Source organism: Sparus aurata, chromosome 24 (assembly GCF_900880675.1).
Source record: "Sparus aurata chromosome 24, fSpaAur1.1, whole genome shotgun sequence".
Classification (NCBI taxonomy): Eukaryota; Metazoa; Chordata; class Actinopteri; order Spariformes; family Sparidae; genus Sparus; species Sparus aurata.
Window position 1 is genome coordinate 10,970,163 of NC_044210.1, and position 25,282 is coordinate 10,995,444.

Here is a 25,282-nt window from a genome sequence, read left to right on the forward strand (position 1 = left end):
ATTTTCTAATGTATCGTCTCTGTTCCATACATAGGAAGAAGTTAATTTAGTCCAGATAGGTGTATAAATATGGCTTTAAAATCAGCATTTGTGTTGAAGATGATGCCGAGATATGTTATTCACGGGCCTCCATAAGGTTTAGCAAATGACAGTTAGGGCAGTGGTTCCTAGCCCGGGTTGCAGGACCTGCCAAAGGACCTAAATATAAGGAGGTCACAAGAAGATGAAAGAAATGTGACACACAAACATATCTATTATCACAGTTGACTAAAAGGAGTGCTTTTAGGGCCTATCCAACTCCCTGTCGCTGGTAAAACGTGTGCAACCTGTTTGCAAAGCAAGGCACAAGGTGCAAAGGAGTTGTATTCAGACTCTTAATTACTCAGCGGTGTGTTTTGGGCCTAACATGAATTAAACCGGTCACAGTGTCATCTCCCATTCCCTTTAAGAGACAGGTGGGCCAGGGGCCGGCGCATTGCTATTTAAGCAGTGGCCATCGTCTTTGTTGAGGGACAGGTACTCTGTTTGACTGCAGATGAGCAAATGCACACAGATTTAACTGAGGGGAAGGTTCTCTGATGCTTGTCCCTGTGTAAATATAAGGAATATGACAGATCTCAGTCTGTGGATCTGGTGGGCCTGGTCATGAAATGGTCATTGTTATACAAATTAAGAAGCCATCCTCCTGAAAAATGTTTATTTCTGATGCTTAACATTTAATTCTGTTCCCTCTGGAAAGTTTCCTTCATCCTATCAAATGTATAGATACTGCTTTTAGTTTTGCTGCTTAATTGTGTCAAAATATTTGTGGCAGCGATGTTACTTCGTGCATGAGAATGTTAATCATCAAAGCAGAGTGTACGCGCGTTGTGAACCCGCCACTGTAGGCGCGTCTTACTATCTGTTGCTAATGTCCACATGGAGTGTAAAACCTGTAAAACAAGTAACAAGACACTGCTTCATTTCAAACAAAGGTACTGGCTTGTATATTGTGAAATGAACCATTATTAAGATGTGCCTGTCTGTTGTCTCCTCCTCCAGGTTGAATTGGTGAATATCGGAGCGGCGGACATCGTTGATGGGAATCACAAACTGATTCTCGGGCTCATCTGGAGCATCATTCTCCACTGGCAGGTGTGTGTGTGTTTCTTTGTTGGTGTTTCTGGGCAATACACATTTTATATTATATAAAGTTCTACTATTTTTTGCAGTGAATCCTCTCTGTGCACTTGAGAAAGCTGTCTCTGTTCTGACTGAATGCTTTTCTATCACCTTTGACCTTAATGAGTATTCACTGAGACAAACAAAGCCCTCGTAAAGCGGGAAAATAGAGGCGTGCAGTGTCCCTGAACTCAAAATTGTATGTTTCCATCTTAATGTGTAATTAGACTGTATTCAGTGGAACCCATTAAGAGTGCCGCACAAAGTTTTATAGCGAGGCTAAACAAGCTGCAATGAGCAAGACGACAGCGCTCGTGATGATGAGGTGATCAAATACACAGCTTTCTCACCGGGAAGCGTCACTTTAACAGCTGAAATTGCCTTTTGTCTTAGATGCACAAACTGAATCTCCCACAACATAGACGGCTTATATACAGCTTGCTGGGTGTTGGTATTGCTTCCTGCAATACTCAATTTCATTTCAGGTTACAGGAACAAAATGCTGCACATTATTCTTCTGTGTCGGTCTGAATCTTTTTCTCTGTGATATTTGGAATGAGCACTGTTTCCTGGATTGTAGCTGTCAAGGTGAAGGTGGCCGTCGGATTGCAGGGAACTCAAAAGGAAAAATAATTATATAATGCGCCAAGACAAGAAAATAAAAAGTTTCCCCGTGAGGCAGGAAAACATGTTGGTGCCTAAAGGTAACAAAAATGTTCTATTGGGGAAAAGAAAAATCAAGGTTCCTCATTCACTGACACATCAGTAACTTTCCAATCACATCAAATGCATCTATCCTAATAATAAATACCACTTTTTTATTTTATTGTGGGTTTCTTATTCAGTTAATTCACTACAACATCTGGAATATTTTCACTCCTTGATTTCTGACGCCGTTTTTCTTTCTCTCATCACTTATTTTTAAAAACTGTATGTTTGATGCTTTCGTATCTCATTGATATCAACTCTTTTAGATCGGGGATCTAATTTTCCGGTTTGGTCACAGCAATGGCAGGCTGTATTTACCTCAAGCAAGCAACTAGTATGAGATGTTGCTGTTGTGTTAGATACACTGAATTGAAAAATGCTCGCGCAGCTGCACGGAACATTAAACGTGCACAGCAGAAACGTCAGACGGGTCAGAACTAGGCTCACGGTGGTAGGCGGATTCTGCTGGTGTCACAACCTTGCTTTTTCGATCAATACTTAGCGCAAAAGCAGAAATGCAGCAGACAGTAGTGCGGGTCTCTTTTTTATCACCTATAACATAACATGAGTTATTAGTGTTGACCGACAGGATGATGGCAGAGGAAGCAAAAGGGAACCTTGATAACGTTAATGTGGGAAAAGGCGTTGGTCACCTCGCTGGAAGTTAACGTGAAGCAGCAGCAGCAGTGGGAAATATTTGGTTTTCATTAAATACAGGACTCGGATAGCCAGCGTCTTTTGTTTTAAAAAGCACAAGCTTATTAGTCGGTGGGGAAATATTGAGACTGTAGTTACACTTGTTGGAACAACATGTTTTATATTTAAATGTTTTTTTATTTATTTTATCCTTTTAACGTTACAGTTGCAGCTTAAGTGAAAACAGTAATAAACAACTTTGGTGATTTCGTGTGTCTATGTAATGCCACCAGTTGTCTATATGCCTGAAATATTACATTTTGGTTCAAATACCTTTCAAATCTGAAATAAAATTTGATCTACAACCATATCATTTAATTGATATTGTAAATTTTGATCGTATTTTCAGCGTGATAAAGAATCTTGTATTCTCCTGGTCTTATTTATTTATGACCAGAAAACCTGAGCGAGCACAGGTAAAATACCCGACATCATAACTCTGGAGAGAAAGTACATCCAGCAGCCGCATTAATGCGAGTGCAAAAACAGTGCAAGGTGCTCCAAAGTTTTCCTTTAATGTTCTTTTTTTTTCTTGATGTCTCGTTCCCTCCCGGTCTTTTTTTTTTGCCTCCCCCCGCCGCCTTTCATCTTTCTGCCAATTTATAGAAAAACATTCTGCCTCCGCCCTCCTCTGTTGGCTACCTCTCCCCCTTAATCTGTACTTAAAGTTCAAAATCTGTGTCATGATGGACTCCAGCCTCACGTGGAGCCAAGTTTTAATAGCTTAAATTAAAATGCGGTTTAATTGTATTTCATTCCTCATTAAGTTGGATGGAGGCTAATGTCTCAATCACACTAGTTTTGGCATAGACTTAATGACGCGATTAATAGCAAAACACAATTCTATAATGAGGTGTGTGTGTGTGTGTGTGGCATGATCGTGGGTAACATATGTGTGTGCTTGCGTATGTGGTGCGTGTGAATGAGACTGTCAAAGGCTGCTACGCCCTGGAGGTTACCGTTTGCTTGTGTGTGGGCACGTATGCCAGTCTGTGAGTACTTTTGTGTGTGTGTGTGTGTGTGTGTCATTGTGAGTGTGAGTGTGTGTCTACAGCAGTCTTTGTCAAAGCGCCCCTCCAATTAAAGTGGAAATGCATGCAGTGACCTACTCCCAAATGAGTCCCTTTTTACCCGGCAGGCCACATTCTATGAGGAATCGCTAACAAACCTGTGTGTGTGTGTGTGTGTGTGTGTGTGTGTGTGTGTGTGTCCTTGCTGGGAATTCACCTCAGCACCAAATTACAGCGAACTCTATTAATAGGTTTAGTTGCACATCGTGTGTTAGTGTGTACCTTTGTGTGTGTAACAGCACAAATGACTCTTTCAACTGTGTGTGTGCATGCGTGTGTGTGTATTTGTGTGTGTGTAAATGACTGTTCTAACAATTTTTTTTGACTAGGTTGAGTTTTACAAGTCTTTTTTTTTGGCACCTTGTCTTTCACTCCTCTGTCCAGCCTTTGCTCAGAGCTCTTCTAACACTCATTGCGCTGCCTTGTTGCATGAATGTGTGTGTGTGTGTGTGTGTGTGTGTGTGTGTGTGTGTGTGTAGGAGTGCAGAAAGCATGGAGAAGGAAGCAGAAGTGGAGAGCCGAGTGGTATAAGAAAGTAGGAGCACGGATTCTAGGGGAAAAGAGAAGAGTGGAGGGAAACAAAACAAGCCTTTTTTCGTGCACACACGTACACAATGTATGTGTGTGTGAGAGTGTATATGTGGCAGATAGAGAGGTGAGGGTAAGATATGCATAAGCAATGCACAACCGGGCAGTGAAAAGTGTAACGTCTCCCTCTCTTCTCCCTCTTTCCCTCTCCCCCCCGAGCCCTGAACAAGTGCTCCAAAACTGTCACTCACAACTGCCAAAAACTCCAGCCTGTGAGGATGCAACCACATCCACACACCGGCTTATGCATGGATATGTGTGTGTACACAAGTGTCCTTTGACTGAGTGCATGCTACCATGTGGAGGTACCTTCGTGTGTGTGTGTGTGGAGATGCAAAGTATCCTCTGACAGGCCGTGTCGAAAGTTTGCTAGAAAGCAGCAGATTTTTTTTTAAAAAGGTCTCTTTATGGTAATTTTACATCGCCTGGCTTCGTATTAGCATGGATTTCAATATCTGTTATTCTGTCCGTCAGGGTAGCTCTTTGAAAAGAGTTTTTGCGCGTATGTGTGTGTGCGCGCGCACTGTGAAAGAGAGTGGTTATGGGTGTGTTTGATGGTAACTGCTAACAGTAGCCAGCAGCTAACTGTGAATTTTAATCCTTTCTGGGTAGATATTGGGTTCAAACAGGCATATTTACATGCATTTTGCAGTCCAACTGTCCCTTTGCAATTCACTAAAAATCCGCACAATGACAAACAAAATATCCTCGGTTGCAGGCCTTAAATTGTGCACACACACTGCGTAGTTCCACACATTGGCAAGATAGGCCAATAGTCCAATTGTCAGTTATTATTTAGGTCCATCTGTCCATCAATATTTGGTCATGAGCAGAATATTATGACAACTACTGTCATGATTGTCATTAAATGTACTATTGCTAACGATATTCCCCACAAGGGGATTCTTAATGAGCTTATTAAGCTTAACTCATCTAGTGCCTCCATTGGTCTAGTGTCCTCTTTGTCAGGATGTTTGCAAAAATAACCCAAATGCAAGACACCAAGTTGAAGAAAACCCAAAAAGTGAGCTTTAATAAGATAAAGCTGAAATCCAAGGAACAATAACTGGCAGGCAATCAAAAGCAGAAGAAGCAGATGGGGCAAATCCAGAAAAAAAAAACCCTGATGAGACACAAGGATAAAAACAGAATTGGGGAACAGATGTTGAAAATGCAGAAGAACAGAGCAAAACAACAGTCATTTTTAGCATTTGTTGACAGCAGATCAGTCTGAAAGATGTCTGGGAGTAGTTTGATTCAGTCTGTGGGAGTAATGACAAAGATGTTTAGCTGAAGGATGAGAAGATGTAGGCGACAGGCTGCACACCTCCAACTTCTCATTGAGGTGCCCAACTCTGTTTCCCTCGTTAACGTTATGAGGTTTTCTATTAAATACTGGGTTTCAATCTGAAGTATTGTCTATTAGGCACTTTTGCAACAATCCTTCACCAGGATTATGTCGGTCAATTCGCCTTATTCTCGTTACATAATAACGACAACCTCAGCAAGCCTACACATGAGAGTCTTTAAACAGAGGAAATACCTAAACTATTCAGCACCATGACACTGTTGTGACTTTTACACTTGACAAGGTCCATCCCGACAAGGTAGCTCCAATTACTAAAACCTAACTTTGCACACCAGATATGCAACTGATAAAACTTGTTCTTGTGTACTGGCGGGTGAAACCTTTTTCTTACTAATGATCCCGATTTACTTTCCTCTCGAGACCTCCACGGGATGCACTTCAAATTTTTTAGCTCTGGTAAGTTGGAATCAGATCATTTGCTTCCATCCAAATACTTTTCTTTTTGTGCGCAGGTAAAGGATGTGATGAAGGATGTGATGGCGGGCCTACAGCAGACCAACAGTGAGAAGATTCTGCTGAGTTGGGTTCGTCAGAACACACGCCAGTACCCTCAGGTCTGTACCTTTTACATCTTTCTTTTACAAAGAGTTCTTTTCTCAAGTTGTTTCTTCTGTGTTTTCGGGAAATTCTATCCCTTGTGACACCATAGACAACCGTTGTCTTATGAGTGTCAATGTAGCATCGTTTCAGTTTAAAGCAGAAGGTTCAAACCTAGTGAGCACAAGAGAGAAATGACGCCTTTCTTTTATTTTTAGTGGTAGAAAATGCTTTTCCCTCTGCCAAAAACCTTCTGTTTTTTATGTCGTCTGACTATCTGTCTGACTGGATATCTCAAAACCCCTCATGAACAGATTTTCATGAAATTGGTGGACAGATAGGCAGTGAGCCAAGGAATAATGGATTAGGATTTGGTGGTGTTCCAGATCTGGGATTACTGCCATCAGATGATTATCATTTTATAGCCCTGAGTACGAAACTAAAAAGACGAAGAGACTTGAGCCCTACTCCTAAAAAAATATGTTGTCAGGGTGAAAAAAAAAAAGATTTCAATTAACCTTAAAATTTCCGCAGTTGGGATGAGTTTTTTAATTTGGTTTCTTCTGGCTTGAGTTCTTCTCTATTGTATTGACGTCTCTAGGCTCAATTGGTTGGAGTGCTCTCAATAATTTTTGATAACATTTTACAGCTTCTTTTGCCCAAATTGCTTGGAATGTCTCCCTGTACACAACTTTGAAGTAAGGTCTTTATTTTTGTAATTAGGAATAACTGATCCTGAGTTACAAATTACTCATGAGTGCATAACAATAAGACATTGATGGTGTCTAAAGTGTTCGGAGGGTGGTGTCCTTTTTTATCACATTTCCAAAACCAACAAAAGCAGAAGCAAATGTAGTTTAAAAGTCTGTCTGCAGTGATGTAAGCTTCTAACATTAACACGCCTGGCTAATTAGCTTACCGCGGCCTTGGAGCGAACTATAAGCTAACTACATTATAATGTCGCTTATTGGTTATGTTAGGAAAATGTGTGCACTTGATTCAGTATCAAAATCAAAAGTTGCCTTACCTAAATGCAAATCTAAGTGAGTGACGCTAACATTGAGGCTAAGGTTAGCAGCTTGGATTTCTGTGAGGTTAAACTACAGAAGCTCCAGCCAAACTCATTATATCGGCTAGTCATCATCCTCCAAGACTTCTTTTTCGGAGCGAAGATGAAAAAGAGATCAATAAAGCAGAAATTCAATTGAACATCCAAGTTGTAATGTTTGCAGAGCAGGCTCATGCATGTGTGAGCTGACCAATCAGAACAGACTGGGTATTCGGAGGGAGGGGCCTTAATGAGACAGGAGAAGATGTTTTTTTGGGCATCAAAACATGTAAACCTTTTCTAGTAGGAACCCAAAAAAAATGGATATTATGAACCTGAAAATTAGCAAAATATGTGTCCTTTAACATTTTTATTTAACATTAAAAAACATCTTTATGAAACTGGCTTCACGCTGCAATAAATGAACATGTAGATCATTAATATCTACGTTAAGCTTTAGCTTTGTGCTTTCCTTTGGTTACTTCTGTTTAAAAAAGAACACTCACCGTACAAAAGTTGATGGTAGTATGCCACTGTTGCCAGTATAAACTTTCTGTTTTTCCACAGATTGGAAAGCTTGACAGGTGTAGCGGCAGGAGGGCGAGGTTAAGTGAACAGTCAGTCGACTCTGCAGTACTTCCCGAGCTCCATACTGCTTTATATTACATTAAAAACCCATTTTTAGCCTCGGTAGTCTGTCAATCCATGTATTAAAAGCTCCAACTGGCAATTTGAGAGAGAAAAGATGTCTTCAATCTAATATCTACCTATGAAAATGGAAACCAGTGCTCGGCCGATGGTCTTTCAATAGTAGGTGTCACACTGCATTCAAAGGTTGGCCCTTTAATATCCATTATCTCTGTCCTCAGGTCAACGTGGTTAACTTCTCCAGTAGCTGGAATGATGGATTGGCCTTTAATGCCCTCATCCACAGCCACAGGTACTGTAAAATGTCTAGTGTGTGTGTGTGTGTGTGTGTGTGTGTGTGTGTCTGCAGCGACACAGAAAGAAAATAAAGCAGTAGACAGAGAGGAGGACTGAGCAGACAGGGGAATGTCAATGGTGCACAGAGGGAGACGCAGTCAGGGATTTATTTAGCTGCCTTAATAGTGCTTTTGTTCACACATTTTATTAAATAGAGATACTTTGAGTTGGAAAATGAGCCCATTACTACGACGTACTCAGAAAAAGAACAGAAAGGAAATGGAAAGACAAAGGCAAAGAGACTATGAATATGTCAGGTGCTGCCAGCTCGCACCCAGCTGGCTATTAGGGATGCACTGTGTGAGAAAGCCAACTAGATGAATGACATAGTCTTCATTTAAAGCTAATGAGTTAATGCGTGGACATGGAGGAAGCTGCCAATGAGCTGAGCTGCGAGTGTCGCTGCCAGTAATGTGTCGGATCCTTTTCAGTTCTTTATTTTCGGGTTGCAATCTTCTTACTGTGATAAAATCTGTCTGGAGTCATTTGCACCAAGTACATTTCAGTTATCACCCCTCATATTTTTTAGTACTATTGACCAACCTCATTGTAGAGTTTCACTTATTTCAAATGCACAAGGTACCTCTCCAATCCAGTTGATTCAGCATCCTCTAAAACTTCTCAATTGATTAAAACTTCTCCAAAATCTGTCCAATAGGAGTTAAAATATGGCCTCTTTTTTTTTTTTTATTGTCAGAAATTGATACAGCACGCTCAGAACCCTCCAAACCGCTCTTTTATTGCCTAAATTGACCAAGCAGTGAAATATTATACAATATGTACGAATTAACCAACTTTTGGCTCAAAACTCTAAATGATTCGGGGGCAGCACACTGTCAGTTTAAATGCTCTTCCTGGGAACTGTTATTTTAATACAACTGTGACACTAGTCGTTACTTGATTAGCTCAGTTAGCAGTGCAGTTAGCTAGTATGCTAACTTCAGTGGATTTCTCTGCAGCACAATACATCTTAGACATAACATCACAATCGTCTAACATAAAACCTTTAGTTACTTAATAACGGCAAACAGATGAAAATGGCTCTATTGACAGCCAAAATGGAACCACAAAGTCGTGGTTTGGTACCAGAAGTAAGAGACCCTCACCTAGTGATGCTGATAACTAAAAATGGAGCCTTGGAACAAGTCTTTCTCTTTGCCTTTGAGTGGCTAATACCGTGATAATCTGCCTTTATGAATCCCCACGAGAGTTTGGGTCTCAGGACTGGACTTGTGTAATTATGAATTAAATCAGGGTTAGCTCGCATAAACATCTGTCAGCAGTGTCCTCACATGAATACAAAGTGGGAGATCACACACAACCGAAGCCATCGTCCTGCAGATCATCTCTCTGTTGCTCCGCGCCGATGACGTCGTTGTTTACCGAACAGCAGACCTCGCAGATTAAATGTTTAAATCCAATAACATGCAAAAATCAACATAGGGTTTTGCATGAATATGGTCTGCGTTCACTGTTTACTGAGAAGATGCTTAACCGGAGAGCATGAGCAGCTGTCACGGCTCGGCAGATGAATACATGGCTGCTGACTTGAAGTAGTTCCAAAAATAAACCTGACTGCATCAGCTGAAGTGAGTTAATTACAGTGTATTTCATTTTTAGACAATTAATCTATAGGCTATATAATAAAAAAACTTTTTTATTGCTACAGTGTCAGCCCTTTTACTTTAGAGAAGGTCTTTGTCGGCTTTTACGCAACATATGCTCAAGAATTTGCCCACAACAACAAACAAAATGATCGACCAGGGACATGATCTAATAAATACTTGGGCTATTCCTCTATATTTGTATCAATTTAAATATAGATACAGCGAGTGGATGATCCCCGTTGACTTCTCCTTTGCCTCCGCAGACCTGAGCTTTTTGATTGGAGCTCAGTGGAGAAGAAGACGTCTGCGATCGACAGACTGGAACACGCCTTTAATAAGGCAGAACAACACCTGGGGATAGAGAGACTGCTGGACCCTGAGGGTAACACACACACACACACACACACGCATGCTCACACACACACACACACACATATGCACATGCAAGCACACACACCAGTAATTCCAGGGAAGAATATTGGAGGTGAGTTACAGCTCTCATCGTATTTCACGCCTTCCAATCATGCACCTTAATTGGCCCAGTTGAACACGATGTGTCATGCTGCGGATGGGAGTTGCCATGGCGATAACTGTGGTCACCTTGGTGGAAGGACTTGATCGCTGATGCACAAACTGACCGACTGGTCGGCAAAAAAGTCCTCTGAATTTGTGCAAAATAGGACCGGAGACGCCTCCTAACAAGTGTTAGAAGTTGCTGACATGTGTTGCTGCTGACCTCAGACCAGTTTACAGACTCTTAATCAAAACTGTCAGGCGGGGATAAAGTGAGTACAGCTGATAGGGGGCAAAGTTTATTGCAACAGTGTCTTTGGTGGGCAGCTGTCTGTGATAATAGTGGTGGTGGGTTTTTTTGCAAACATACAGCAGGTACAAAAAAGGTTTTACTTCACTTACCAGATAATCAGATTTTCCTTGTTCACCACTCAAATTTGAAGAAGTCAGTCTGCCATTTTTAAAACAAGGGTTTTAAACCAGGCATGATTATTGTTAGAGATGCACTTTTCTGTTCAGCAGTAGGAGTGTAATGATGAATCAATACATATAGGAAAATGGCTACAGGAATCAATACAGAAGATCCGACCAAAATTCTGGTTGAAACTCAATTGCAACTGCAATTAATGTAACATAACGTAACATAACGTAATGTAACGTTACGTAACGTAACGTAACGTAACGTAACGCAACGCAACGCAATGTAACGCAACGCAACGTAACGTAACGTTACGCAACGTAACATTTTGTTTGCAGTCTTCAGAGAGAGTAAAATCTTGCAATGCACACATCATGTCACACATCTCGATACTGACCTAAGAAGCAGGTCATAGAGAGGAGCAGCCAGGTCTTTAGAGTATTTGTGATGCAGCATTTTAACTTTAAAAAAATATAGTAAATAGTAAATTAATAAAGTAAAAGTGTGTTGGCTTGACTTTTTCTAAAAATTACATTAGGTACATGAATACACATGTATTAAACAAATCAACCACAGAAATGAAGTTAAATACAATACACATTCCTTTTTATATGTAGGTTCATAATTAAATGAAAATATATATTTTAAGTTGTTAAACTCTTTTGGGTATCTTATTCTGATGTGTTTTAATTCAAGCATTCTAAATCTTCCATACAATATCACCAGGGACTTAACTCGGTTGCTGTACTCTTTATTTATTACTTTTTTATTTCATCCAATTTTCCAAAATCTTTTCTAATGGTCTATTGATTGTATGTGAAAACAGTGATCGAGTTATTCGGCGGCATTCCTCTTTAATCCCCGCCGTTGTGAGTGCTGTGTTCAGGCTTTGAGCCAACACGGTGGGGAGCGTTGTAATCCCTCGCAGCTCGCTTAAGCCTTGAAACGACACATCACGGCAGATGAATTTTCATTGATCTTACAATAAACAATAACTAGTTGGGAGCAAGTGGGGTGAACGCGTTTCATTATTATGCGGCGCATCAATGCTTATAACACCATTAACCTCCCACCTGGGCCTTTTGAGCATTTTCTCGTGCTATGAAAGGATTTCACGTCATGTTTGTCTGAGGTTTTTGTGGCTCGTATCTCAGCGAAGAAGGGCTGTCAGGGAACGGGGAAGTTGGACACTCGTTTGATGTTTACTGCTTTGAAACGGCAAATTGTCTGTGATGTCAGCAGCATTTTTAACACAAGCTATACTTCTACATTTGGGGATAATGATAGACTCGGGCCGTTTTCCCTTGTGCTCCTTTTCCTCTCGTTATTTTTTCAGTTTCGTCTCTTTCTTCTTTCAGTCGACTCACTTGTTTGCATGAATGTTTAAAAGAGGGATTATCACCAAAGCTGTGAACAAACTGTGTGTTTTTCATGTTCAAACCATATGAAGTCACAAATATATTTGTATTGAAATTGTGTTTGTGCCTCGGGTAAAACATTCTCAGGATTCAGGATTAACTGAAATGGCCACTGCAGGAGCACAGAGGATAATTAATAACTACATAGTGAATGTACAGAATGGTGTCTAGATTATACTAGCCTTCAAACCAATCAATAAGATCATACAATCAATTTTAAAACATATTAGATACCCTGTGTACGGACGCTAAAACAGGCGTGATCATGCCTCTTGGCTCCGGCTAAATGCTTTCGCGCCTAAACCTAACCAAGTTGTGTTGATGAAGGTTCTCAGTCATCCAGATCATGTGAGATACTGTGAGTGCTATATCGTAGGCATTACTCTGTAGGGACGCTCCCACGCAGGGTTCAAAAGACTGCAACCTCCCTCCAGTTGGTTAGAACTGAAGAAGCCTCTTGGATGAGAGGTGAAACATCGTTAAAAAAAACTGAAACGAGTCCTGTTGCCTACGATATGGCACTTAACCTAACTAAGTCGTTTCAGTACCTAAACCTAACTCAGTAGTTTTGGAGTCTAAACCTACCCGGACCACAGCCAGGTGACCACGTTAATAACATCGTAAAAGTCAAATCACTTGTCGGCAGCTGTTTTTTCAAACTCCAGCAGGACGTTGCGTATTACGTATTCGTTCTGACTTTAATGCTGACTCTAGAGGGGTAGTTAAAGCAGCATAGTTGGAAGCTTAAGGCCACCGAGCAAGCTGCTGACTTTGACAAGCGGGGAGTGAGAACATGATGGATCGCCACATGGCGTGCAGAGGATACAGACCGAACCTGCCTCGGCGCTCTCGCAAACCCACATGCACAGCTGTTGTGTCTGTGTTGCTCTTCAATATTAACGCCAACCTTCAGCGGGACAAGTTCAGCGAGCAGTGTAGTCATTTTAACACTGAGTTCTGCGCTTTCGAGGGATTTGATGACGTTCCTTGTCTTCATTTTTGCGATGACGCGGTTGTCTAAGCGTACAGTCTGTGATGTAATGTAATAATTTCCCTGTTGGGATATCTCTACGTATAATCTCTGTTTTACAAAAATCACTTTCTTCCTGTCATTAGTACTCTTTTTCTTCCCCGTATCCTTTCCCACTGTTAATCCTGTCTTTGTGTATTTCTCCCGGCGGCGCCTCTCCCCCTAATTCCTCTTTCACTCCTCTTTCTTGTCTTTGCTTTGTTTCTCTGCGCTCTCGAGCCTTTGTTCACTTCTTTAGCGCCGAATCAAAGCCGACATCCAGCTGCCGCGTCGAAGCTCGAGTCTCAAACTTTATCTCTTGGAAGCCATATTTTTTTCACGCCGTCTTTGAACACATCAGCAAACGACGGAACATTGGTTAGACATGTTCCCCGCAACTGAGCCGTGATTCTGGAGTTTTATCTGACCTAGCGTGGGTCGCAGCAACTCGGAGAAGTCGTGGATGGAATATTAGAGTTTGTTGTTATGTGCGAGAATAGCGCGACTCAGTCGTATGTTAAATATCGCCGTTCAAAGCCGAATATTTTCTAGGGGAATAATTTGAGGAGCTATTCTGATACGAACTAATGACAGTTCCACAGCGTGTGTTTACAGAGACAGATGTAATCACTGAAAGGCACACACACACACACACACACAGGCAGAGGCATACAGATATCTGTGAAAGAACACACACATCAATACACATAAATATAGACATTATACACACAGCGACTTGCCTATGAATGGAAGTATATTGACAAAATATTTGAGAGAGCAAAAACAAATTTGAGTGATGCTTAAGTCAGCAAGTCAACATTCGACGGCGCACAGACATGGGTTTTTTAAGAGCCGAATCTGATCTGTGGACAGAGTCGTGAGGGAGGAAATAATGTAGCAATCCGGATCCACTGAGCACAGAATGAAAAGTGGGAGCAGAGAGTGTTCATATTCAGTTTGACCCAAAGTGAAGAGTCAACCATTAAAATCTTTCTTAATGTCACACTTGAAGCTGAGACGGTGGGGTTTTCGTCGACGACTGCACTCAGGTGTAGGATTTTTCCAAACTCTCCTGTTTTCCCCAGCAGTCTTTTGTCTTGCTGCCTGCAGCCTTTTCTCAAGTAATGCGTGTCTCCTAGTTGTAATAAACAGCCACATGCTGAGCAGAAAGAAGGTGAAACTTTTTTGATATCTTCCGTCGTGTGTGAGCGAGTTTGTGGTTGAGCGAGTGAAGGAGTGGGCGGCAGAAAAGTGAAGGTGAACGCAGGTAAAGCAGAGGATTAGGTGAGCAGTAAGATATCAATCTGAAAGTTAATGTACGTTAGAAGTGTATCTGTTTATAACGAGTGCAGCTCCTCAAGACTAAGAAAAGTCTATCCCCAACTTCTGGAAAAGTGGAAGGTGTTATCTCAGATCCCCAGTAACAACACCACCGAACGTGGCTAAAGAGGCAAGCATCCACTTCTTTGACTTTTACCGTTTTTTATTCTGAAGTGAACACTGATTGCACAGTGTAATGGCTGTGGTAAAAGGACACCATCAACCTTGTTTTCACTATGCTATTTGATCTGCCACTGGGCAGGATTTTTTTATGGAAGCCCATTTGTGCCAGTTAGAGAAAAAAAAATGTATGAAAAAATCAGCCTTGATTAAAAAGAAATATTCCGATGGTAAGTCATAAATATGAGACAGAAAAGTTGAAATCATGAGATACAAAGAAAACATATAACAAAAAAATATATATGATAATTGTCATAATTTTGATTTTGAAACATATAATTCTTAGTAAAAAAGTCATTATTATTAGAAAAATGGCCCTAATTGTGAGATTAAAGTTGCAATTATGAGATAAGGTAAAATTGAGAGACGATAAAAGGTTGAAATTATTCATATATTAAATTTTGAATTAAAAGGAGCGAACCTTGAAACTATTTGATTAAAAAGTCAAAAAAAAATTCAAATAAACATGACTTTAATCTCATGATTTCGTCTTTCCATGTCATAATAATGACTTGAAGCCTCATTTTCATCTCATTTTGTTTCTTCAACGGGTGAAAATGGACTCCCGTAATTGTTTTCATGAATAATGACGGTTGAAGTCACGACACAAAGTGTCAAGTGTGTCTCTCCACTCTAAGCGCTCAGTGGCAGGGAAACGGCGCGCGAGCAGACTCATAAACGTGCTGCTCTTACAAACCAAACCTGTGCCTGTGTGCTCTGAATGTTGACCCTCGCTACTCGGAATTTGTTTTGCGCTCCCTTTCGAATCTGTCATCGTCAGTGTGCCTCGTGCACACTCACACACACTGTGAAAGAAATCCATACAAATATCCTCACACACAAAACACACAGCGGAGCCTCATAAGTATGCACACACATGTAGCTCCGGCTGAAAATCATTACAATGGAGATCGTGGGGATGGGAGAGCAGAGTGAGGGATGTGCACACACTCCGACACACACAGAGTGTGTGTCGGAGTGTGTGCACATCCCTCACTTGCTCAGGTGTAGAGTGTGTGGCTTTACTTATGGAGCTGTTCTCTCTCCCCTCAGACAAACAAAAAAAACATCCTGGAGATTTCTCCGTAATGCTGATGAATCAGTATCCCGCAGCCGGAGAAGATGACTCCGGCTTTATCTATCGATCACACACCGACACACACATCTCTCCCCGCGCACGCTCGTTTATGTTACTTTGCGTCTCGAGACTTCCCTCTCTCCGTCTTTTCCCTCTCCGCTGTCGTCTCGTCCGTCCCTCTCCTGTTCATTAAACAGTCGTGAGCCGCGCATCGCTCCATTAACGAACCCGCAAACATCCCTTCCTCGGCGCCAACGTTTCTCTCCCTCTCATATCCTCCTGCTCTCCCTCTCCCCTTCTCCCGCCCTCTCTCCGCCTGCGTCTCGGCCTCTTGCGGTGTTCATTTATCTGCCGTGTCGCGGCGCCACTGTGATCCGTCTCTATTAGTTTTGCCCCGGGGCTGACTGGCCGGGGCCCACAGGCTCCTGGCCGCCGCCCTCTTATATTTTTCTCTTTCACCTGTTGGAAAAAGTTTGCTCGGGACTTAATTTAGCTGTGAGATTCAGGGCAGGCAGGCTGGCTGACTGACGCACACTGATGCTTTGGGGAATAAAAAAAACCCCAAAACAGCCCAAAGAGTGGCTGACAGTTATTCATGAGCGCAAAAGAAAAATGGCTCGGATCTGTTTTTGCAGCGCCCTGCAGCGTCTAGGGTGCCTAATAAGTGGCCCTCACCTCATTGAATTAACTTCCTCATATTAGATCCGTTGTTTGCTGTCTGGGGCTGCGTAGTTTATCACACATACTCCCAAAATACTGAAAAATGACCCTTGAAATTTCAAACTTAAAGCAACACGATGTAGAAATTGCCATTTTGTGCTACACCACTGTCTTAAATGCAAATCCCAGGACCGTCACAATTTGTCCGACATAATGTAGAAACAAAACTCATCACGTCATGACAATGTTATGTGTTGAAAACTTGTGTCTTGATGTAAAAAAGGATGTAACACTGTGATCCTACAATCTGACTGAAGTTACATAGTGCAGAAACAAGAGATAGGAGGGCAGAGTGGCATAGAGAGAGACACTGTGCCATCAACATGATTGTGAAGCTGTTATTTTATGGTAACAAGTTACATAATGTTGCTTTAAAATCCAGGCCAACATCTTCAGATACCCTATTTTGTTGGGCCAACTCTCAAAACCCCCCAAATATTCAGTTTAATTTAATTGAAGAAGAATAAAATAATTACATTTCACCATTTTAAAAGCCGAGAATTTGGCACATTTGTGTTAAAGAAAATCACTTGAATCATCTTGAGATGGTTGCTAATTAAATTAATGTCCGTTAACTCTCACATACAACACAATAATTACAAAAGTGTCAACGTTTTAAATGAGCTCTTTTCCTCTCTGCTGTGGCCACGCCAGACAGATATTTTTGCTAAAAACTGCCCCTCAGGTGGATGTTTTTTCTTCCACAAAAAGGTCCACCTCTGTTTGGATCCTCTCCGTAATGTTGTCAGACACTTAAAAGAACAGTCTGAGCCCGTCGGTGGTGAAAACAAGCACTTTAATTGGCCGTTCTTTGAAGGTGCACAGTTGCCCCCCAGGGGATAACGCTGCAGCTGGCTGCGCCAATTTCAAAAATAGTTTTCCCCTTTAGTCGCTTAGACACATATCGTGGTTCAGGTTGTATAACACAGAAGTTACCGTTGAACCAAGTGTGTATTATTGTAACCATGAACACAAATGACTCCAAATCTTAATGAAGAAGTCATTCTGACTACATCCTGACCTGTACTGGATTTTGGGGCTGATGCTGATCCCGATATAAGAGAGAGAAAAACAGTCCAATATCAACATATAATCTTTTATATGCAGATTATACTGTATATTTCAGAATAAAAGTATTTGTATGCTTTATTGATTTTATGTGCTTCCATCTTTTTTTGTGGTGTTTCAATGGAAGTACAGCATTATGTAAGCCTTGTTTGTCCATCGTTGAAACCAAAATTCGAATTGGACTCGTCAATTTGTGGCGCAGGTTTGAGGTTGAGGCAGGATTCATTGAGTCTTGTCTGTGTCATTCTCGAGGGCTTCGTCCTTGAATTAAAAAAATCAACGTCGCTGCTCTCGCCCTCCGCTCCTCAGATGTGGCCGTGCCTCACCCCGACAAGAAGAGCGTCATCATGTACGTGACGTCGCTCTTCCAGGTGCTCCCCCAAAGCATTTCCATGGAGGCCATCAAGGAGGTGGAGACGCTGCCGCGGGCCGCCTCGGCCAGCATCGCCCGGGTGACGACAGAGGAGCACTACCAGATCCAGACCCAGCAGCGCTTCTCCCAGCAGGTTAGACACACACACACACATATGTATACACACTGGAACGTTTTGTTGTGACACTGTTACGGCTCATCGATTTGGGGCGTTTTCATAAGCAAAATTTCCGAATTTAATCAAAGAGCGGGATTACTTTGAACCAACTACCAGCTCTAATTTCCCCCACGTACCCAAAAATCGTATTTCCTGTTATGCTCGCTGTGGTTTACACAAATTGAGGTCATCTCGTGTCCTGGAAAATCTTCCGAGAGTCGGCGGCGAGGAGGAAAATATGGGGAGAAAATTACCTACCTGTCAACATTTTTGGATGTACATGTAATCTTTGAGGGTCAATGGAAACTTCAGTAATGATCTTGTCCTCCGCATTTATCCACGGCAGGTAAAGACTTCCATTAGTCAGCTTTTCGGGGTAATTACTGTGTGAATATTACCCACTTCTGCAGCGTAAAGAAAAAATGTAAATGTTTCCAACTTGAGAACCCACTCATACCGTTTGGGTTCACAGTTGGAGTCCTTTTGATAATATCACTGAAGCCCTTTTCAGACGCGCACCTCGTCACGTACTTGGTGAATCCAATTATGCGTGTCATATTCACCTCTGAATGAGATCCAGATTTTGCGCTTTTGTCGAGCAAAGTCGCAGCAGAAACAGTTAAAACGAGTCTGAAACGAATGCCGTCAGATTAGTATAAAGGCTGGCGGCACAATGTGGAGAGGAGAGACCGAATGAGTCACCTGATTATCATTTCTCACGCACAAAGAAAAATAAAATCAGCTTGATGAAACGGGGCCGCTGTGAATGAACCTGTTGAGGAGATCAGATCAGTTTATAAAAACATTTTTCTTTTCCCCCTCCTTGCATGACAAAAGAGGAGAGTAAAAAAAACACAAAAAAAACACAAAAGCATGGTAATCAGACCAGCGTTTTTTTTCCATTTTAATTCGTGACTATCTCTTTCTGCTTCTATATCCTGCAAAACACTTATTGAATGAGAGTCATAATGTCTTGTCAACACTGTTCCTGCACTGTTCGACTTTATTAAACATGCTCTGTAGTTCTCTATCTAGTAATTGATGCATTAGAAGAGGAAACAGCCCATCAGGTTTCCCTCATGCTTAAAAAAATAAACGGATGCAGCCCATTAGTGACCTGAAAACACTAGAGAGCGGCTGTGCCTGTAGCGCTCGCACGTGATAGGTTCATTTTTGAATGTCTAAAAAACATCACTTCAACAGACTGATGAAGCCGGCGACTCAACATGTTTCTCAAAATGGCTTAAAAGAAATTTAAAAAGATGGAAAGTTAAATCATTCTCACACATGTAAACTTGTAACTCCTAAACCAAACCAAAACCGATGAGCCCGACATGTGTCACACAAGCATGGCGTCCTCTTAGGTGCCACTACAGTGCCTGTCAGTCATCATGGGAACTGGGCGAATGCTGACAAATTCTGGTGTTGCTGTCACCATGACGGCGTAGCGCCGTGATGGCGAGCGAGATGCCATGATTTATTTCCCATGAGCCTTTGCTCTGCATGTGTCTGTGCTCAGCTGTGTGTTGTTTTTGTTTTTTTTTCACGTTTCATTGCTTTGTTGTTGAGGCAGCGCCCACACTAAATAATAACCCTCAAGTAGGCTCTGTAGTATTGCACGTTACACAACTAAATGACTGCAGCTGTTTGTACACTGCATATTTTCAGCTCTGGAGCTGGATTATCCAGCCCAGTCGCAAAACACTCCCCGACCTGTCGCTTTATCAACTCTGCTCTGCTAAGCGGGATTCTGAAATTCCCAGCAGGACCTTCTCTCGCTCTGTTGTGGCGTCTGAGTGGAACTGAAGGGGATGAAAGAAACACGGGGGATGATCTCTGCTCTCAAATGTCCTCCGAGTTGTCTTGAGTCAGCACTGTATGGGCGGCAACACCAAGAGCGGAATAAATCAAAAGGAATACTGCAGCGATTTTGGATGTCTTTGAGAATGAATTTGATAATGAAGGGTCATGTAACGGCTGCACAGCAGAGAGCCGTTCTCTGTGAGCCGTTAACAAAAGATTAAGGGAGATTTGAGACTCCCCTTTTTCCCTTTACTTCTGCGAAAATAAAATTAAGTTGCTAACCAGCAGGCTCACAAGCACAGTTATAAAGATTGAGGAGAAACACTGTTTGGATTCTACCTTTTTCACGATAAATTGGATAATGAGCCGTTTGATAGCGTATTTTCCTTTCAGCGGTACCGCAAACTGAGAGCAGGTTTTTCCTGGAGGACCCAGCAGCGAGCAGATTAACACAACCACTTTAATCACAAGGCGTGATTAGGAGGAGGAACTGCGGCTAATTTATGTAAAAGATGATAATTGTATCAGTAGACACAGAGTGCCCCCAAAAATGTGACGAGACAATAACCTTCCAGCTTTACGGTTTCCTGGAATTGAATTAGAAAGAGGAAGATCATTCCAGGTCAATCTTTCATTATCGTCGTGTGGGCGTACTTTGGAAAACAAACGATTGTCATCGATGCCTCGAGCCAATTTTCCAGAAAGACGGGTCAAAATGAAACAGAACTTGAAAGATCTGTTCAGTGTAAGAAGCAGCCTCGGAAACATATAATTCCTTCGAGTTCATTCATTTCGTTGTGAGCCGAGGGAAAATGTATGAGAGAGAGAAAATATGTGAGAACAGAACGACAGAGAGCTCCCCTCGCCGCCAGCAAAAATCAGCTCCGTTCAGTCTGTTTGTTTAAGCAAAGCTAGTGAAGCGTGTCTTTCAAATCTGCCTTTTTTGCAAAAACATTGTCAGTCTGTCTGGAAAAGTCCTGAAAAAAGTGAAACTTTGGGGAACAATTTTGAGACAAGAGTCACATGTCGATATATTTTATGAAAACTATTATTTTGTGAAGAGAGGCGAGTGACAAACGGCTAAATGTGGTCAAACACTTTGACGCTGAAAAAGGCATTTTATTCTATCTTAATCCAATAAACTAGCTGGATAATCTCATCTACAATTAAAACTACAAACATAAAACTAAGAACAAACGAGAAAGTGACAGGCGCTAAAAGCTGGAACACAAAAACGCAGATGGCAGGCAAGCTGACAAAGAGAGAGGGAAAAAGACAGACTTGACACAGGTGTACGCAGAAAAGGGGCGGGAAAACAGACAAAGACAGGAAAGTAAACTTTCAGCATAAAACAGGAAATCAAAAGGACGAAAACCAAATCAATGACAAATGCCCAAAAAATAAGGACATAGATATGCTCTGGTGCTCCGGTTTTAATGGATAAGACTGACATGAAAAGTCGCTCAGTGACAGAATTGAAGTAATTGACCATCGGTGAGTTCATATTCCCAAACCCGAGTTTGAAATGAAACTTCAGTCTAGCGTCTAATCACCGCCCATCTGTCCACTCATCCACTCATCCATCCATTTTGTCGCCGCACATTCCGGCGAGAGTCTCAGAGGCGGCAAGGCAAGCAGATGTTCTCGTCCTCGCTAACGTCCCCCCCGCTGCCGGCGTCTTCTCCCGGTTGTGGAATGGACAAATCTCTTCCCTCATTCTCCCGGCACCTAAAATTTGTGAGCGTCGGAATGAAAATTGACCGCTAAATTGAGACAGAAGCTCCGAGAGAAAGTGCTGCATAAAATCGACCGAATATCAAGTCGCAAATTGGATCTACCGGCGCTGACCTTTCGAGCTGAGTTAAGCTGAGGTCAGTGTCATGCTATCGCGCCGAATCGCGGCAGGATGGAGTGAGCTTCCTGGAGTAATGGCTGGTAATATTATTATCTCACTCAGTTTAATGGCCACATCAACCCCTCCTTTCATCAGCCCCCCGTCTGAGAGTGGAGAGAAACTGCCGGCCTTTTCCTTCTCAGGGAATCAGACAGATGGAGGTAGAGAGAAAAGCAGACGGCAAGACAGACAAGTGGAAGTGAAAGGCGTGGATTTCTGGAGGAGGTGGGAAGGTGTAAAGATGTATAAAGACGTAGCGAGAGATGAAGAGGTGGAGAGGGTGGAAATGAGGAGTCAGACGGAGCGGACAAACGGGGGGGTGCGAGGAACAAGTCAGGTGGCAATAAAACGAGAGACGGGGAAGGGAAAAAGAGAGTTACTGACAGCGGCTATTATCTGCCTCCTCCCTCATCTGTCATCATCAAAGCAGGGCTGTCACCACCTTCTTACATCAACACCATACCGCCACCGCCACCACCTGGGTCTCAGGACGCTGGAGGAGAGACATATCACGGAGAAATGATGAAATCCAAAATTTGCTTAGCAAAGAAAATCAACTATATTTTTTTCCCGCTGACGTTATCAGAGGTTTCCTGATGCGCTGAAACTCCACCCGTCTGGTGCTCAGAGCGGGTGAAAAACAAACGCTAAAAGTTATTTGCCGGGAACCGTTTGATCCAGGGGGCGAGGTCGCCTCTGGCTGTCTACTCTTTACAGCAGGAAAAACACCTAATCCACCTTGAAAGAGAGAGAGAGGGAAAAACAGCGTGGGGTAAAACAGAAAGCGGAAGACAGACGGAGAAGCAGTGACAGGTGAAGGGAGGAGGAAGAGGAAGGGAGTGGAGGGAAGCGAGGCAGGGGGATGGAGGTGAAAAGGGGAGATTGATAGCCGGGGAGACAGAAGAAAAGACGGGGAGAGATTAAACTTTTATGATGTCTGCGGTGGAATGGTTGACTTGGTTTTAGCGATGCGGCGGCTGTCTTGGAAAAGGCATCTTGGGAATGTCAAACAAGCGGGAGGATCCGTCATCGATTAAAAGTTATTTGACCCACCAACCTCTTCTGCTGCCTTCCTGGTTTGCTGCTGCCCCTGTTGGGGTCGCTTATGATTCTGTAGCTCACAATCGGCCGTGTCAGCTCTGCTGCGGACAAACACAGACAACCCATTAACACCAGACGCTGACTGAACATACTAGCTAATTATTGTATCATTTGTGGTGAGATTAAATCACAAGTCATCGTGGCCCACTGACCTCAGTGTTTTCGATGGTAAGAAGGTGCTTATCAGTTGAACTCCTCCGCTTCTCTCACCTTCTGGAGTACCAGGACCACAGAGCTGTTGAGGATGTCGTCACACAATAACGACCAGGAAAGAATCAGAAGCAGAGTAGGGCGTGTCCTTTAAGAAACCCAGTGGGTTTGGTTAGGTTTAAGTGTGAAATCAACTTGGCTAGGTTCATGGAAACATCATGATTTGGAGATTTTATTACTTCATTAAGGTAGGGAGACCTTTGTTTTCATGGGCAGTCATGGTTCAAAGAAAGTAATGTTGACAGTCCTTCAGTCCAATCGTCCTTGCAACTCTTTAATAGCGACAAACTAGTACCAACTTTTCCCCAGAAAAGACTCACAGTTCTTTGGGTAACTAAAGGAGTTTTGTCACACTTGATATAACAGCTGATGCTATCATTGTTTATTGTAAAGCTGGTATTAATATAGTTTGAAGTCACTTCCCATACATCTCTTTTGTGAACAGTTCGTGTTGTGGTACTAAATTCCACTAATCTGCCTCCCTTTTCAGCTGCAGAGTTTCCTCCCTGCACCAGTTTGGATTTCTTTTTGTATCCATTGCAAGCAAAGTTATTTTTATTGTGTCCCAATTTATATATTTATATCCTATTTATACTGGCAGTGTTAAAGAGTTTAAAAGGAGAGGCTGCTATAGCAGTAAATTAATGGCTATGGTTTTGGAATAAGATGTTTAGCAATCCAACATAGGTTGACGATACTTTTGGCCCTTTGGGTCTTTACTGAATCAACAAAGTTTTCAATAAGAACCATTTTATTCAGATTAAACTATAAATATTTTTATATGTCTGAAAAGCAGGGCTTTGCTCTGACGAGCAATTAAGATTCCATAGTGATGGTGAGTCATCCACTGACTAATGAAGTATTCATGTAATTGCCTCCCGCTTTGAAAGACCACGTAATGCGTGAATACACATGAAGGGGCGTTATTGAAACACACACCAGAAAGGAAAAACACACTCATCCCCACTTGTAGATTCCCATCCAAACCACGCACAGTAGCTGTGAACCGTATCCAAAAGGCCTCATCCAAAACTGTGTGTTAACCGCAAGAGAAATGACTCATTAGCAGACTGACTTCACAAAGTGATATTTTTAATTTTTCATTATACGACGAAAACATTTGGAGAGAGTGCGGATCATCACTCGCTGTAAAATATTATTACACATAGCAGCCTGAGAGTGACTAAGTGTGCAGCACACCTACACTGCAGGTGAACTTTTCTTTCCCACTGCTGCTGAAACTCCGCATTCCCAACTTACTCCGGTCAAAACGTCAAAGATTACTCACTATTACTGTACTGCGGCATACTTGATTTCATTATTAATCACTTGTTTGTCTACATCATTACAAATGTTATTATAGCGTAGACATTTCCAGAGTTGAAATATCATTACTACCCTCCCACATGCAGCAGTTAGCTCGCAAGCTAGCTACCCACGAAAATGTCCACGAAAAATGGCAGCAAGCTTGGATCAGATTGAGACAACTGCACTAATTGGTTAGTCAGCTCACAGAAATAACAACTATTGAATCATTTCATTTTCAACTGCTGCTAGCGCCTGCTACCAAACTTCTGTATCAACTGAAAATGAAGTAAAAGAGAAATGAAAGTTATTTTTAAAACTCAGTTCAAAGTGTTTGCATTGTAAAGCCTACATGAGATTTTATGAAAACAAAAGTCTGTCAGTTGTTCGCTTGCCAGTGATTGATGGATGGCGGTGAATGGCTGAGGACTGCAGCTGTACAGATCTGCTGCTAGTTTGTTATAAACCTTCCCAAATGTGAAGCAGGATGTTGACGCCAAACAGACCAGTGATCAGTTTCCCTGGAGAGAAAACAAAGTGTATAACTGGTGACTTTCAAACATCAGCTGGCAGAAAGAGAGCGTGTAAGGAAAGCTGTTGGTGTCTGGGTGGGTGTGGTGGATGTGAAGGAGCTGGAGCTGCTCACAACAGCATCAGCTTTGACTCTGTGCCGCTGTCTGTTGTTCATCCTGTCCACATCTGCTGCATAACACATCTGTCCACCTCTGTCTGTCTCTCTCTCATGTCTGCATTATCTGTAGCCAGTTTTCCATCCAAGGACTTTATCAAGGACTAAATCTGAAGACCATTAATTTGTAATCAGATTACTCATTATGTGTCTTTACTTTTAACAAAAACATAATCAGCAGTGGTGGAAGGTAAAAAGTACATTTAAGATACTCTACTATAATTTTTATGTAATTGAGTCCTTAAAGGTGCAATATGTA

The 25,282-nt window shown here is 42.0% G+C and overlaps 1 protein-coding gene across 4 annotated transcripts in view; it reads left to right on the forward strand.

Annotated features, from left to right (window-relative positions):
• dmd (dystrophin) overlaps positions 1-25,282 on the forward strand; it is a 303,308-nt gene that overhangs the window by 116,334 nt on the left and 161,692 nt on the right. For all 4 annotated transcript variants that reach the window (XM_030409547.1, XM_030409548.1, XM_030409549.1 and 1 more), the window contains exons 5-9: positions 1,042-1,134; positions 6,045-6,146; positions 8,047-8,117; positions 10,032-10,150; positions 17,802-17,998. In XM_030409547.1, the coding sequence (XP_030265407.1) occupies positions 1,042-1,134; positions 6,045-6,146; positions 8,047-8,117; positions 10,032-10,150; positions 17,802-17,998 (582 nt within the window). The remainder of the gene's footprint in view (positions 1-1,041; positions 1,135-6,044; positions 6,147-8,046; positions 8,118-10,031; positions 10,151-17,801; positions 17,999-25,282) is intronic.